The following is a 17,125-nucleotide window of genomic DNA, read 5'->3' as shown; positions in this document are numbered from 1 at the left end:
TGGACCCGTTTATTGAAAAATTCGATAGCGCAGATAATCAGTAGTTAATTTAATTGTGAATAGTATTTACATGTCTAAATGCAAGTCAAAAAGCCCACGCGCCAGAAATAAAAGTAGAAGTAAAAGAATGAGGAGCCAAGGTCAAACAGAAGTCAACAGCTTTCAAACTACTGAGACAAAAGTACCAAGTGGCAAAGGAGAAATGATTCAAAGAGAAGAACACATTCATAAGTATTTCATTACAATGTACATCGCTCCGTTCAAAGTGATGTCACGCTTTCCAGAAATCTTTCTAAAAGATGAAAATGAGCAGAACGTTCAATAACATTCACAGCAAGAAGAAAATCACTATCATAGACAATACCAGCAATTAGTGCCTATGGCTCTACAATGATCTTACCAGTGGCGTGGCCACTTATAGACTTCGCTGCGTGACCACTTATAGACTTCGCCCAAGCATCCTCAGCTTTGCTCAGCGGATGCTTCAAGTCGATGACGGTCTTGAGCTTCCCTTCCTTAACCAGCTTAACCAGGAATTCCAGATTCTCGCCCTTGGGTGTTAATAACAATGGCGTGAGCTGCTTCTTGGAAAAGGTGAGTTTCTTGAGAGCGAAAGTCGTCACTGTGCTGATGCCCGGGGTGATATCTATCACTTTGCCGCATTCGCTCAAGTTCGGCTCGAAAACTGACCAGGGGAAAGCACGTGTGCAGTGGACCACGAAGTCATACTTCTTGCCAGATGGGCTCTTCAAGGCGGATCCCTCAGGTGCCTTGTAGTCGAGGACCTCATCAGCGCCGAGGCTCTTGACGAAGTCGACGTTGCGAGCCCCTCAAGTTGCAGTCACGTGTGTGTTTCCTAGCTTCGCAAGTTGAACTGCGTAGCGGCCAACGCCGCCTGAGGCAGCGGTAATCAGGATATTCTTCAGTGGCCCTCTCCCGTTCAGCCTTACCCAGCAGCTTGGGTGAGGGCCTGGAGAGCAATGAGTCCAGCTACGGGTAACCCTGCCCCTTCTGGTGCGGATACTTCAGGTGGCCTTGCCACTGTCAGGCTCTCATTTGCGACCGCGAACTCGGCAAATCCACCACCGTTCTGTTGTGTTATCAAATTAAAGCATAGCGAAAATATTATTTCAACAGGCAAGCAAAAAAGATGTCTTCATGGTAGCTAACTGACACAGAAAAGTATCAGTTTTACCAAAGAACTCTCTAAACTGATCCACCATGAGAGCAAACCTAATTAAAGGAGATGAAATGTGAAGAACATGAGTAACGAATATTAGGGGATCCCTTTTGATGTTTTGAAAATGACAAAATAAATCAAAAGCTACTAACTGGTTGAGTAACAGACTATGGAGATGATAGAATATGTAAATGATATTGTTCAAAGTCTATTCTGAAGATTTCCAGACTTTTGTGTCAAAATCTGAAGATTACCAAACTTTAGTGTCAAAGTCTATTCCACATTAGAAGTCTGCCAACTCTAACAAATTTCAGACTGAACGTGAATGAAGAACCAGAAGACAAATTCTATGCTGAAACTGAACTTATCCAAAGTTTTTGCAAATTTTTAAGGAAATCCCTAATGTGTCGTACGAAAGGTTGAGTAGTTCTGAATTTTAATTTTATATATGTTATTCAGTTTATTTATTTGAAGAAAGGGCATTATATATTATATAGATATTATTACAACTTATTTGTGCAAAAAGTTTGTTAAGTTTATGCAGGTTGAATTCGAGAAGAACTTGATTGAAGAAAATTTTTGTCGCGAATTTCAAAATACAAATGATTGTTTTGGATATTGTTGTTACAAAGGAAATAATGAAAAAAATATTTAGCTCAACATGCACAAGCCACAATTAGTGCTATTCACAAATATTGTCATGATGACAGGGGAGAAAGTGAATCCAAGAGAAAGGAAAAAAATCGTGATCACCTCAGAAAGGCAACAAATTGAGGGGGAGTATTGATCAATTTTGGAATTTTTTTTTTGTTTTGAATTGATCGTGATCTTGATTATTATGGAAGGAAGGAAAATGTAAATGTGATAGAATTTGTCAAAATCCAGTTAGTGCATATTTTATTACCTTTTGTCATTAACAAATCTATTATTTACATTATCGTTTTATTATGACAAAATCGGTAAGTGAATTTTATAATGCATCAGTGATTTTTATTAAATATCTGCTGATATATATGATTGAAGTGAGCTATATTGTATATCTTTAATATTTGACTTACTTTATAAAAGCTGATTTTTTGAAAAATGTGTTTCATGCAAGATATCTTTGTTATCATTTTATATTCTTTACGTGATACTTTTTATCGCTTTTTGATTATGAAAAAAAGGGAGAGAGAATATAAATATGCATATGTGTTGATTGGTTGATATTATAATATTGAGCTATGATTATTTTTCTATATATTGTTATGCTTGATCTATTTACTGTCTTTTGATTCGAATCACATTTTTTAAAAATCTTAAATTTGATAATTGATTTATCAATATTTTAGAAAGTGTGATTACACATCTGCATATTCAAAAATTGTTTTGTCATTATAAAAAATGGAGAGATTGTTAGGGAAATCCCTTATGATGTTTTGAAAATGACAAAATAAATAAAAAACTAATAACATGTTTAATAGTTGAGTAACATACTATGCAGATGATAGAATATGTAAATGATGTTGTCCAAAGTCTATTATGAAGATTTCCAAACTTCTGTGTCAAAGTCTGAAAACTATCAAACTTTAGTGTCAAAATTTGTTCTATATCAGAAATCTGCCAACTCTGATAAATTCCAGTCTGAACGTGAATGAAGAACCAGAAGATAGATTCTATGCTAAAGCTAAACTTATTCAAACTGTGTTTATACCTTAAAGCTAAATCTGTTCAGAAGTAGATTATGTTCAGACTTACGTCTTGATTGTAAAGTCTATTGCACTCATACTTAGATTATAAAATCTATTGCTTTCAGACTTTACATCCAGAACAAGACAGAACGTAACACAAGCCCTAAATGTATAACGGCTAGTGATTTGGTTTTGATTCTACATCAAAATTGATTTGATTGACTCAATCTAATCAATTGACAATTGGATCTTGAATACAAGAACTTTCTATACAAAGAAACTCTACTTATGGAAACCAAGATTCTATTTGTATGGGTGATCAGAATCAATTTGGGATTCTACTTTTGTCACTCAATGGCTATCTTCTAGATACAAATCTGTTCAATGAGTATATTGGAAGACGATCCTTGAGATACTGTCCAACGGCTAGTTTGGAAGTAAAGGATTTAAGAAGATCAATGACCGATGAGCAAGTAAGAGACGGAGCATAGAATTTATAATTTTAAAGTCTGAGTGACTTTCGATCATATACTTGTCTCTTGTGAGCTTAAACATTTGTGATTGTAAGAGAAATACCAAAAGAGTGACTTAGTGAGATAGTGTGATCTACTACTAAGTGTTTGCACTCAAAGTTGTAATCTCTTGTTGATTGCATAATGGAATCCAGCTAGAAGGCTGTTAGCGTAGAAGAGTGGACGTAGATTTGATTTAAGCCAAACCACTATAAATTGTGCGTTCTTATTTTTTTTCCTAAACTCATTTATTTTGTTTGTAGTTATATTTAATTGCTAAAGTCTAATCTCGCTCAAAGTCTATTGCTCTTCAAACTTAGTTTCAAAAGTCTGTTGTACTTCATACTCAGTTTCAAAAGAAAAATATTTCTACTATTCTTTGCAAAAAAAAAAAAAATTCACACCTATTCACCTCCTGTAGGTGTTCATACTAGTACTTTCAACGAGCAATACACTAATACTGAGGTAGGCTACAACTTTGTCGCTAGCTTTAAAATTTTTGACTCTAGGACCAACCTCAACCGCCTCTCTTGCCACATCGCAAGCTGTACAAGTGAAGAATCTCTTCAACCAAAGAGAAGTGAAATATATGCATGCAAAAGTTGCAATTTGGCAATCAATTGGGATCATGTGCTTAACAAAACAACCGGCCAACTGTGAAACTCAAAGAGCCGGAACCATATTATAACATGCACGACGTGCTTGTAAGTATTATAATAGGAACAACATGCTTGTAAGTAATACAGTAGTCTGTAGATCTGGCGAGGCCAAGCCTCACCGATGGTTGGGCTTGCCTCCGGCGAGCTCGCCGGACCTTGCCCTAGCCTAGCAAGCCTCCGGCGAGCTCGCTGAACCGGCGGACGGCGACGGGCGGCGGCGAATGGCGATGGGCGGCAGCGGGTGGTGATGAACGACAGTCACGGGTGGTGAAAGGGAAGAAGAAGAAGAAGAAAAAGAAGAAGAGTTGGTTTTGATTCTCAAATTTGTTCCCGGAACAAGAATCAACTTTTTTTTTTTATATATATTCTTGATTCCACTCCAAATCTGTTCCTAGGAACAAATTGTTCCCGGAAATAACATTTTTACCAAATGCGATTTTGTTCAAAAACTACTCTCAAGAACAAAAAATCAGAATCGGGTACTGTTTGGCACGTTATTAAATAGCCCCTTAGATTCTGTTTGCTTTGTAGAAAAAGAATAATAAAAAATGATCATGTATATTGTTTAAAATAATTAATTAATAAATAACACTTTCGTGGATGATGAAAATACTTTTCATTTATAAGTATTTTTTGAAAATATTTTTCAAATCATCCATTTTCCACCAAACGAACATCCTATTATATCTAAAATTTCAAAATCGGTTAATATATGGTAGGGTCAAGATTTGGAATCATACCCAAATTATACCCACCTTGGGCCCTATACCTTGGACCTTATGGATATGCATGTGTATACATATTATAAAAGTTTGTTATTATTAGACACAAAAATGTCCCGCATCATCAATGCGTTTGTGTTTCATGTTGAATCTCAAATGGTTAATAATTAAAATTTATGGCATCTTATAAAAATACGAGGCAAAACTTATAAAATTAATAGGTGTCAGGGTGGTTTTAAATTCCTATAAGATAGTTTCCAAATTCAAAAAACTTAGAACTGTCTTGCAAGCTAGGTTCTCCTTCTAGGACGGGCAGGGAAAGTACAGAAAAATCATTGTTTGCTATTAAACTTTCACGGATCAAGTTTAGACCTGAAGAAAGACATTATAGATGAATATGAGTTTTAATGGGCTTTTAGATCTGACCAGACCAGACCCATTTTTAATCTATTTCATTTTAATAGTTAAAATTACAAAGAATCAACAATCAAAAGGGAAAGAGAAGAAGAAGAATCCGGTATAACAAGGTAGGCTCAAGATCTAAAATTTTGAAATTGGTGAGTACAGGGTAGGGTCAGGGCTTGGAATCCTATATTCGCCTTGTACACTCGCCCTGTGTCAGGTACCCTATGAAATAGCACAATTTCAATGTTTTAGGACAATATTTACTCGTTACTTCTTGGATTGTATGGATCAATAATCAACAAACTAGATTAACACATAAGTTTGCCATCGGCTAGTTTGAGCCTGTTTCTCATTTCAAAGGTCCCAACCCACCGGTCATAGGCATGAACGAGAAACACATTATTACATAAAATACGTACAGAAAAAATACAGCAAAATAACACCAGTACTTAGTCTTGTGGCTCTACAATAATCTTACCAGTGGCACGACCACTGAGAGACTTTGCCCAACCGTCTTCAGCTTTGCTCAACGGATGCGTCGAGTCGATGAAGGTCTTGAGCTTCCCTTCCTTAGCCAACTTAACCAGAAATTCCAGATCCTCACCTTTGAGTATTGCAATCATTGGCACAAGCTGCTTCTTGGAGAAGGTGAGCTTCTTGACAACAAAAGTCATTATGCCACCAACGCCTGGACTGAGATCTATCACTCTGCCACGGTCGCTCAAGTTCGGCTCGAAGACCGACCAGGGGAAAGCTTGTGCACAGTGGACCACGAAGTCGTACTTCTTGCCGGATGGGCTCTTCAAGGCAGCTCCCTCCGGGGTCTTGTAGTCGAGGACCTCGTCAGCACCGAGGCTCTTGACTAAGTCAATGTTGCGGGTCCCACAAGTTGCGGTCACGTGTGTGTTTCCCAGCTTCGCAAGTTGAACCGCGTAGTGGCCAACGCCACCTGAGGCAGCGGTGATCAGGATGTTCTTGAGTGGCCCGCTCCCATCCAGCTTTACCCCAGCAACTTGGGTGAGGGCTTGGAGAGCAGTGATACCGGCCATGGGTAAACCTGCCCCTTCTGGGGCTGATACTTCAGGGGGCCTTGCCACTGTTAGGTTCTCCTTTGCAACATTGAACTCAGCTAATCCACCTCCTGTCTGTGGGGTTATCATGTAAAAGCACAGAATGACATAACATCAGCCGGCCTGAACTAGCATGCAGGAGTTCACAACTAGACTAGGAGAGCAATCAATTATTCCAAGAATTCTCTCCATCTGTGAAAATGTCATTTAAATTCCAGTTTGTGATTTATTATCATAGCAGCGACATACAACACTAGTCAAAACTCAAAAGACAAAAAATGCAAAAGATGAAGGATGAGCATTACAAAGATGCTGAGCGTGGCTACGACTTTGTCACCAGGTTTAAATTTCTTGACTGCTGGCCCAACCTTAACAACCTCTCCTGCTACATCCGAGGCTGTAAAATGAAGGCAAAGAGACAAAAGATATGAAGTTACACTTATATTCAGCACATACGCTTAATAATATAACTGGCCCACTTATGAAGCTCCGAGAGTGAGCACGCTACTTGGCAAAACAAGCATGCCTATCTCCAAATAATTCACAGCAACACCAGGAAAAATGATGTCCTATCCTCAAGAGCAAAACCGATGATCTAGTAAACGCTCACACAAGCATTCCCATGTGCATGCACATTTGGGAAGCAACCAAACAGTATGGCAATTGCACATGATTTGAAATGGCTCATACCCACAGGTTAGATAGGAAAAGATAATGACAGACACGAATACTTCAGGTAGCAAAATAGTCTGCATGAATTGGTTCTTGTTAACATTCTGTAGGGCACAAGATGAGTGGTAAAGAAGACAAAAGCAAAAGGAAAAAAGAAGAAGATGAAAATGAGGACATAATGCAACTATGCCTACCCAGGCAAACATGAACAATTTTTAAGAAATAACTCTTCAGCCAAAGATCGAAAAAATCAAAAACAAAACCATCACTCTTCTTCTCAGCAAGGTGGGAAAAAGAGCGATTTCCAGTTTCAGCACAATACCAGGTATCTGAGGGAACTTGCGCGGAAGAAATGGTCTCATCATTCCTTTCTGCATTCTCCAATCATAAGGATTTACACTGATTGCTTCTAGTTTCAGCAAAACCTCATCCTTCTTAGGTGCAGGAACCGGTACATCCACATGCTGCAAGAAGCACAAGAACAGGTAACTTGGCATGTAATGCAAGTCAAGAGCACAAATGAAACACAAGAAACTTGACAACCCAAATCACTCGGCAAGTATCTACACAAAGATGAACAGAGGAGACATTTGTGACATTAATCAGATCCTATGGTTAATACCCATCAGCTCACACAAGAACAGAAAGAAAAGAATAAGAGGATCAATTTTTCACCGATTTATCCTAACCAAATTCCTGACTTTATGCAGTCTATTGTGACAAAATACTAAGAGAAAGGGATCTTACATTAACTCACAAAAGTATATCTAACATATATAAGCATCAGCCCACGTGTGTCCCGGGGTTCTACCGGTCCTCTTCTGGGGTGGGAGCAGATCAAATTCGCAATTTAAACTTCAAATTATCAGATAGATATTCCTGTCAAAGACTTATTCTGTTTGCTTCATCATTGAAATTTCTAAACGCCAACAATCAAAATCTCGATTGGATCCGGTCACACAGAACAAAGAAATGAGAAAAGATAATGCTTGGCCGAAAAACGACTGACATAAGTTGCAGATGAAATCATCAATACTCGATAAGGGAAACAAATAAACGTGACAAGAGAACAGCTTGGGGCTTAATCTGTGCCTCCTACACCAAAGCTCTGATCACTGGGGGCATGTCGATAAATGAAATCCTTACATATCCGCAAAAATTTAAAGTCCCTGTTGCAGGATAAGCGGTTTGCTCTGTTGCGCGAGCAAACCTGACCGAACCCCACCTTTGTGCATGTGCAAAAGTCATAATCTTAATAGCATCAGCACTCAATGTTTAATGTTCCATATCCTCAGCTGTTGACGCAACTGCTAAAAAGAACAAGCTATGGGCTCAATAAAATAATGTAACAGAACAGGCTAGTAGAACAAGTTGTAATTTGAATCCCAAGAAGTCCACCAAACGAACATTCCCAAATCCAACACACGAGAACACCGAATAGCTTCCTCCTTTCTTTACTTTGGAACAGCAGAATCTAAAAAAGCAGGAAAGGCTGGCTTCGACGTTTTCACTAAAGTCACAACAATCCATCGACATCATTAGTTGGCCAAGAACACATAAACATAATACGTCCATGCAAACTTCATTATGTCAACACGCGCACGTGCATATGAATCACGAGACGATCGATAGCCGAAACAATCGCACCTTCAACCCGGCGGCTCCTCCGCCATAAGACTCGTAGCAGACCGCGTGCATCGTCGGATTGTTCTCCGCCATTTTCAATCCGGAAGCTCACCAAATTGTGCGAAGATCTAAAGAGCGAGAGAGAGCGAGATATAGCGAGAGGCTGAAGAGAATTTTTCGCCCGGAAGACCTTTCTACGGGCATCCCGGTCAAAGGCGTACACGTATAGATAGCAGTGGGTTTCGATCTTCGAATGACTGGAATGGCCTCACTTCGGTGGGACAGTTTCTACAGTTAAAGGGTGGAAAAGGTTCGGAGCGGGGAAACGAAACCAGGGCATCATCGGAATTTGGTTCTTGTTGAATGAGAGCGCATGGGGGAAATGGAAAACCGAAAGTGGACACGGCTTCGGCGAGCGTGAGCACGCAAAAGTAGAACGTCTAAAAGCGTCACTGTACTTCTGTCCACGTGTTGTGTCGACCTTCTTATCAAGTCAAAGAAGTTGACAATCGGACGAGAAAATATTGGGTGCGAAGGGCGGGACAAACGGAAAAGGACGTGGCCATTAATGAAGAGAGAGAAGGAGAAGGCAAAAATTTGGCTACAAACAAAAGCGGGACCGGCCACGTGGCGACACGTGTCGCATTCTGATTGGGCTGGTGCACGGCGATGTGGCGCGCCCGGCGCACCCAATATTTTCTCACAACGGGACAGCTCCCTAGACCTCCGTTGTCCGTCGTCGAATACACACAAATGTGAGAACAGAGAACTACATGCTCCGTATGACATGACATTCATGAAATAATGACTGAGGGGCTGCCCATGATTCAGTGTTCTACCAATAGCTCGGGGTAAAATTATGTTTAGGCACAAGCAATTCCAAGAGAAATGGGTTTCAATTAAATTTGGAACTTACTTAGATCTAATTCTTAATTTTTAAAATTTTGAATATACTCTATAGACTCAAAAACTAATTATGTTTGTTCGGTTCAAAGCCTACTTGGGATTTGGTTAACTCTTTTTTATTTTATTTCAATTTTTTTTTATTTCTTGGAAAGGACAAACTTTAGTAAAATAATTGATTGTGAAAACAAGCAATCAAACAGTAAAACTGAAAAAGAAGGAAAAGTGAAAATCTACAAATTTGATAGGAAAGACTTTAGTTTCTAGAAGATGCAACTCGAGAATTTAATTGTACCGAAGGATACTGCACTTACCCCTATTTAGGGAGAAACTAAAGTCGATAAAGCAAGTTGAATGAGAATTACTAGATAGATGAGTGTTGGATATTATGTTGATGACATTGACTTATAATGTGGCGTTTAACATAGTGAAAAAAGGCTATCACTGTGGGTTTGATGAAACCAGTCAAATATGTACAAGAAACCCTCTGCGATCAATAATATCTAGTTGATGCTACATCTATTTAACTTAAAGATGAACGAATGTGCATTAGTTGTGGTCATTAGTAAATTAGTTTAGTTGAGATTAACTTCAACTTTGAAAATGAAACATGTGCTTTGATTCTATTATCCCTATTATTTGATAACTGCTATTAATAATTCCTTTAGATCAACAAGCTTATAGAAGAGAATCTAGTGAACTTATCTACTATTTTACTATGTACTAGAGGAATAATCAATACTTGTGTTAGCATAAGTAATATAAATCCAAACAGACATTAGAACTGGTGTTGTTATCTATTGGAATTGTAGTAAGGGGGCATCTTAGAAATGATTACCTTAAACTGAAGAACGAGAAGGGTAAGGGAATATGAGTTGAATCTACTGATGATGTGGCTACTATAGTTAATTGTAATTTGAATAATGTTAAATATGTCTTATCAGTCACCGAGGATTTATTGTTTGACGATTGAGTTATGGATTATGATTGTTTGTTTCATGCTATATTAAATAAGAACTAGTTTACTACTTATCAATATTTACATATTAGTACAGTGCGGCTAGGGAACAATGCTAAATGCGATGTTATGGGTGTTTATGATATTAGAATCAAAATATATAACGGTATTGTGTGGACATTGATAAAAGTAAGGCAAGTTTTAGAGTTGAAGAACCTGATTTCCTTAAGTGTTCTAGGTTTAGATAAGTGTCGGTAGACTTTAGAAAGAGGAATTTTGAAGGTCGCTTGAGGTGCCATGGTGATAAATAAAGAATTAAGCACAATAGCTGAGTTTCAAGACAAGACAATGATAGATTTTGACGTGGAGAAGTCGGATGCATCTACTTGAGAGTTTGAATGGTGCCTTATGGATTTTAGCCTAAAAGTTCTAAGCGAAAGGAATTTGCCATGCGATTATGTTGCTTACAAACAAAATGTAAGCAGGTGTCATGACTTAGTTACGAAAAGTGCAATTCAATACGTCTATCAAAGAAAACCAAAAAGATTGTAGAGTTAATATACTTGGATGTTCGCAAGATGTTATGGTTTCTTTCGAGGAAAAGTGCCAAATTTATGATAAAAATTGTGGATGACTACTCAAGGAAATTGAGGGTGTTTGTATTGGGACACAAGTTTGATGCTTCCGTTAGGATATAGCATATAAGAACTTTGATAAAAGAGGACACTACTAAATGATCAAGCATGTGTGGACCAATAATAACATGGAGTTTTGCTCTGAGTTGTTAAATGAATTTTAAATGAAGGAATGCAAAATGAAACATCACAGTAGTGCTTGCGAACTACAACATGTTGGGGAATTGATGAGCATAACATTATTAGAGACGGCCCATAAGTTACTCTTTAGTGCCGATATAGCCAAGAGGTTCCTAATGGATGTACTAAGTACAACGAGCTACTTGGTGAATAGACCCCATCAATTGTGATTAGATGTGATACCCAAATAAATGTTGTCAAGTAACATTGCTAATTATTTTGTTCTTAAAATATTTGTTTGTCAATGTTATGTTTGAGTGAGTTATAGTGAGCTCTGTCATGTCCCGATCCTTCGAGCGCATGTCCATCCCTCTATGGTCGATTAGAAATTGAGCGATCACCACAAACAATTTTACCAAACAACTAACAGACATGTACCAGCATGAAATAAAGGTCATTCCTACTAACTATCCCATAAACTTATCGCATCTTATTACTCCAACCACTAACCCACTTTGATACCACTAAATGGGGATGTCATGCCCCGATCCTCCGAGCGCGTGCCCATCCCTTTGTGGTCAATTAAATAGCGACGTCCTAGGATGTGTCGCCGACCCATTCATTTTAATGTGCATGCGGAAGCGAATAATAAATATCTAGACAACAACAAGATGGAATAGAAAAGCAGGGCCACACATTTTCGAAAATCACATCACACTTATATACACATAACAAGCTATGTCATATACAATACTAGCCAACTATGTATAATGTCTGCAAAAAGGGGGGGGGGGAGTAGAGGCTACAGATCCTCTAATTAGTTGAGTTTTCGACTGAATACTCTGAGGTTCTTGGATCCGAAAGATTCGGGTCCACCATTGAACCACTAGGAGGATTTGTTGTGCCTTTTCCAAAAGCAACCTCTAGCATTGACATAGGGACCTTAGACTCTGGTGTGAGACCCTCATTCTATCCATTCCCCTCACGACGATACCATGATCTGTATTAATGGGGTACCTTATGGGATAGACTCGCATCAACCCAGACCACAGACCTCACGAGTTCATAGACCCATCCCCTCGGGCTCCCATAAAGTGGAATATAACACCTTTGCTTAGTGATCTTCTTCAGTTGGCCAAAATGCTCGAGAGGAGCTGCCATTTAAGGACCTAAAAGTGTTATCCTACAACGGGGTGAGACGACGTCTCAGCAAGTTCACCCCCTAAGACCCGACTAGGAAGGAAATATGCCCAAAGGCTATCTAGTCACGCATGAGATAGATGACTTACCTTTGCATCAGTCCCTTCTTGTAAGTCAATACAATTCATATATTCACCAAATCACTTCAACAAATAAATTCATCAAGTTAGATTGAGTCATCGATCAATCGATCCAGTCGATTCCATATCATCATGACCATCTCTCGGTCAACCTATTTAATACTATCTATCAACCAATACTATTTATCACGTCGTTTTCTTGAAATAATCACTGCTCACCTAAGCTGATACGAAAGAATGTTCACCTAAGTTGACAATGATAGATAGTATAACTCACCGAAGTAGATATAGATATATAGTATAGCTCACCAAAGCTGATATAGATAGACAGTATAGCTTGCCGAAACTGATTTGTGCTCACCGAAGTTAATTTGTGCTCACTAAAGTTGATTTATGCTCATCGAAATTGATTTATAGATATTATATTTATCCATTAACCATTTCACTATTTTCATAGTACCTGTTAAAATAATCGTGTGTGGGTACATGGTAGGCCTCAGCCAAGAATATAATATTTTTATTTTATAAAATCCCACTAATTATATAGTCAATAAAAACATTTTTGGTGTTGTAAACCGACGTTCGGTAATTTTCTAATTAAATACCAAAATTAATAAATTTTGGGATAAATATCCAAAATTACAATCAACACACAAATTACACAAATTATCATCTAGACAAATAAACCAACCACACCATTGCAATCAGTACAAAATTCTGGTCACCGGCTATCCCGGTCTAATTTTCAAAAAATAAGAATTAATTAAATAATTACCGAAATTAATTAATAAATACTAATAAATGCAACTTAGGCCGGAAAATCCTAATTAAATATCGAAACGGGCCCGAAAAATTTCCGATCCTATCTAGATAAATACTACGACTTATCTACTTGCTAATTGCACTACTCTAACCACCTAACATGTAATGCCGAACAATTAAATTGTTAATCCGTTCTAACTAACCACATAAACCATACTTAGTCTAAATTAATCAGCACTTAAGCATAATTAACTCCCTACGTGGAGATTAGGTTGTAAACTCACTGGATTTGCGAGTCGGTGAGTTCACTTCGACGGGGGTGCGAAGACAGGTCACAAACTCCAAAGCGGGGGCATATTTCGAGGTCCGGAAGGGCTCGGAAACGGGCCAAACAGTGCACAGCAAACCCAGGGGCTTCAGTTCTGGTTGGTGGGCCAAGGAGGAGGCTGAGCGGCTGGTTAGGCTAGAAATGGCCAAGGCGGGCTGGTGACGGGCTGCAGCGACTAGGCGGGGCTTCGTGGCGGCGGAACGGTGATGACAAAGCTTCGGCTGAGCTCGACGGGCACGGGGGACGGCCTGGTGTTGCGACTAGAGCAAAACGACACACAAACTGGTGCGGGACGGACACAGCTTGCACAGGGCTCATGAACGGCGCGACGGTGAACGGTGGCGACGTGGTGGCTCGGACGGGCGTCGACGGGCAAGGGGAGGCTGTTGGTTCGGTTCTCTGGTTTTTGGAGGCTTCAAGCTTGCTGGAATGGAGGGGTTTGACGAAAAGGGAAGGAGGAGGGGGGGACAACAAGCTTGAGGGGGCCACCTTGGTCTCCCTCCCTATTCTCTTGTCCCTTTTGACTTGGCCCCACCATGACTGCCGGCTTCCTCAACAATTCCAATTGCCAAAGCATCCTTAGGAAGTTGTTGAAGAGGTCCAAAAGGTTGAGGCATTGGGGGCTACGAATTTTGCAACATTTCTCTCAATTCCTCTCCAATTCTCTCTTGAATTGATTCGATTTTTCCCTAAAAAATTCTACCGAGGTGTCCACGATCAAATTGACATTTTTCATCGCCAATAGAACCAACTTGCATCCCAAAAACGCAATGAAAATGGTCCTTTGAATTTTCCAGACAAAAACGACCCTATCTTGACTTTTTGCCAAAAATTTTGGTTTGTAGAAAAATCTTTGAATGATGAGTTGACGTTCCTAAAATAACTCGTGATATGACAGAATTTTCAAAATTTGAAATCGGATTCAAATTCACGGTTAATTTCCATCTAGCGTGATTTTAGCGTGACCTAGCCTACCGAGTAACTTTTAGAAATTTTTGGTGCAAATGACCCATGGTCGATTTTCTTCGAGCTACAATGAACCTCTGTGACACATTGGCGATTCTCAATGGTCGTGAAAATCTCGAGATTTCAATTATGGACATAGGGTACTAAAACGACAAAACAATCAGTCTAGTGCCGATTGACAAGAATTTTTCAATTTAGTGGAATCACCCACATTTAGCCACACATTTCAGTCGAACTGACCTATCTATGATCTCTAATCGATTTTAACTGTGCCGTAAAGATCTCTGCAGATGAGCACGGCCGAGTAGTCTATTACTGATTGAATTCTCAAGTCTATTGTGTTAAAATCCCTTAATAACTTTCTTAGATAGTCTAGTTATCCCATGAGTGATCAGCTCAAAGAATAGCACTATAAGCGCGTCGATGAAATGCCTGATTTATCTGATTGAAAACATAATTGAAATTTCAGGATGTCACAAGTTCAATAGGAGGGTAAGTAAGAAAGTACATGTTCCTAGATTATGCACAAAATGAATGGGGCTATAGGTTGTAGTGCTTAGAATTAAATTGCAGAGAAGTTACATTTGATAAGTCTCCAATACTCCTCGATAAGAAAATTTGTGGCAATGCTTATTAAGATTTGAACGGTGTTTAACTCAAGGTGGAGTTGCAGCTAGAAACTCTTAAGATAATGGGTATTAGTGGAGAAATAACATAGATGGTTTTCGTAGCAAGATGGAGCTTGTAAAGCCAACAATTGCGTAATTGCTAAGTTTGGCAAGGTATTTGTTCAATTTCATAATGATACAAAGCAACAATGGTCTTGTTATTTGTGATAGAGGAAGTCGTGTCAAAAAATCCTTATGAAGTAATTAAAGGTACAATGGACTTGGTGTTTTGATGAGTTCATTATAATGACGAAACCCAAGCAAAACTTGGACTTGAAAGATGTCTATGGTGTTGAGCCCTTAAAGGGCTATGGGAGAGCATCAAAATTCTGGTTCTAGCGAAGCGATTGTGACTTATTTCGAGCCAAGGTGGAGATAATTAAAATATGTCTCTACCTCAGTAATAAGGCGTGGCCCAAATTGAAGAGATTAAAAGAACTAGACAAGTGAAAGTGAAGTGTTTCTTGATTGTGAAATTAAATAGAAATAAAAGGGGTACATAATATTTTTTGGTGTTGGATTTCGAGAGTAAGGACTCAAATAAGGAAGTATCAATCTCACTTTGACCAGGATCTTTTACACATTTTCATATATAAGTATCCCTTCTACGTTAGATGCCAAGGTTGTTGCATCATGGTCTTCATGCCATTTGTGTCTAGTGAAAGTTCTTTTCTTCGTGGAATTTCATCAAGATTAATAAGTTCAAGCCAAAATCTTATGAAAAGATTTGTTAATTCATTCTTGAGATTAAAGGTTCATTTCATGAGGAATTGTGAGTTTAAACATTGTGAAAGTTATTAGGTGTAATTGGGGGTTGTAAAACATCGATAGTATTTGAATGACTTGAGTGTAGTTATAATTTCTATTATATCGCTTGATTTGTAGTGAAATTCTTTATCACTATTCCCATGGATGTAAATCACCCGACTGAATATAAATCTGGGGTCCTTATATCTATTTTATTATTCAATTGTTTGATTTTGTAACACTTCCCCTTATTTATAATCGAGATAAATAGCCATTATGACAAAATAGTAGAGTAACAACACGGTGAGAAATATGGTACAAAACAAATAGAATTAAAGCATTAAGGAAGTGTCTAACTCATGCTTTAGTCAAGCACAATGAAAGTTAAAGCAACAACAAAAATTTCTATCCGCCAAAAGTAAAAATTCATAAAAATCGAACACATAAATTTAATAAATAATAAAAAGTTCAAAACACAAAACATAAATCCTAAAATATAGAACTCCATTCCTCGTTCATCAATAAAAGATTGCTCTAAATTCTAATAACCAAAAAACAAAAGAAGCAACTAACATAGCATCACTCATCTATAGTTATAAATTAAATTATTTGTTAAACTAAATCAATTAATAGAAAACCTCTTCACATATTTTCTTTTTACTTTAACTCGTAAATTTTATTTACTAATGATAATCTCCTCGTTAAGACAATCTCTATCTAAGAAACATAAGTGATTAAAAAATTTACTCATTAGAATTGCAAAATAAAAAGAAATGCTTACCGATTTGATTTTGCACTCACAACCGGAAACTAGACCAGAATCGATCGGGTAGGGTGATTCTGGTTTAGTTCTAAGGTTTACCTTAAAATTGGTGCTCACCCCTTGTTATTGTCACTCTATTTACTAGTCTGAGGAGAACAATTTATAGACTTGGTGTTTATGATTCTAATTTTCTACTTACTATACGTATCCCAAATAATAATAGAAGACATATTGATTTAGCGCCTTCAAACCAGCGGCTCCCACTATGGTAAGAAATAACGTGCAATAGCTTCATTTCCACCATTTTCAATTGAGAAGCTCCCTAGAAAAGGCATGATTTGTGAACAATCATGACTTTGGGCAGCATCTCCAGCAAGATCTATGGCTATTAGCAAGTTGTTGATGGCAATCCTCTCCGTGCCCCCTCTCTTTCCTCTCTATTCTTAGTAAAATAAATGGTTAATATCCTGAAAAACCTC

At 38.2% G+C, this 17,125-nt stretch overlaps 1 protein-coding gene and 1 pseudogene across 1 annotated transcript; both read right to left on the bottom strand.

The window, feature by feature from the left end:
• Positions 1 to 278: 278 nt before the first annotated feature.
• LOC104427621 lies at positions 279 to 3,992 on the bottom strand (annotated as a pseudogene).
• A 1,445-nt stretch (positions 3,993 to 5,437) lies between these two features.
• On the bottom strand, positions 5,438 to 8,916 carry LOC104425701 (chloroplast envelope quinone oxidoreductase homolog). The gene is made up of 4 exons (XM_010038475.3): positions 8,538 to 8,916; positions 7,213 to 7,354; positions 6,524 to 6,615; positions 5,438 to 6,293 (listed from the first exon to the last, which is right to left on the bottom strand). The coding sequence occupies exons 1-4, from the start codon at positions 8,607 to 8,609 to the stop codon at positions 5,598 to 5,600; spliced, it is 1,002 nt and encodes a 333-aa protein (XP_010036777.2). The 5' UTR covers positions 8,610 to 8,916; the 3' UTR covers positions 5,438 to 5,597.
• Positions 8,917 to 17,125: the final 8,209 nt, after the last annotated feature.

Source organism: Eucalyptus grandis, chromosome 11, assembly GCF_016545825.1.
Source record: "Eucalyptus grandis isolate ANBG69807.140 chromosome 11, ASM1654582v1, whole genome shotgun sequence".
NCBI lineage: Eukaryota > Viridiplantae > Streptophyta > Magnoliopsida > Myrtales > Myrtaceae > Eucalyptus > Eucalyptus grandis.
The sequence above is the reverse complement of the archived record's forward strand: the minus strand, read 5'-3'. Positions and strand labels throughout refer to the sequence as shown.

Bases quoted from the DNA above. Each gene is read 5' to 3' on its own strand.
- LOC104425701 (XM_010038475.3), bottom strand. From the start codon at position 8,609: ATGGCGGAGAACAATCCGACGATGCACGCGGTCTGCTACGAGTCTTAT. The intron at 7,355-8,537 runs GTGCGATTGTTT...TGCTTCTTGCAG, and splicing joins GAGGAGCCGCCGGGTTGAAG to CATGTGGATGTACCGGTTCC. The intron at 6,294-6,523 runs GTAATGCTCATC...ATAACCCCACAG, and splicing joins TAGCCACGCTCAGCATCTTT to ACAGGAGGTGGATTAGCTGA.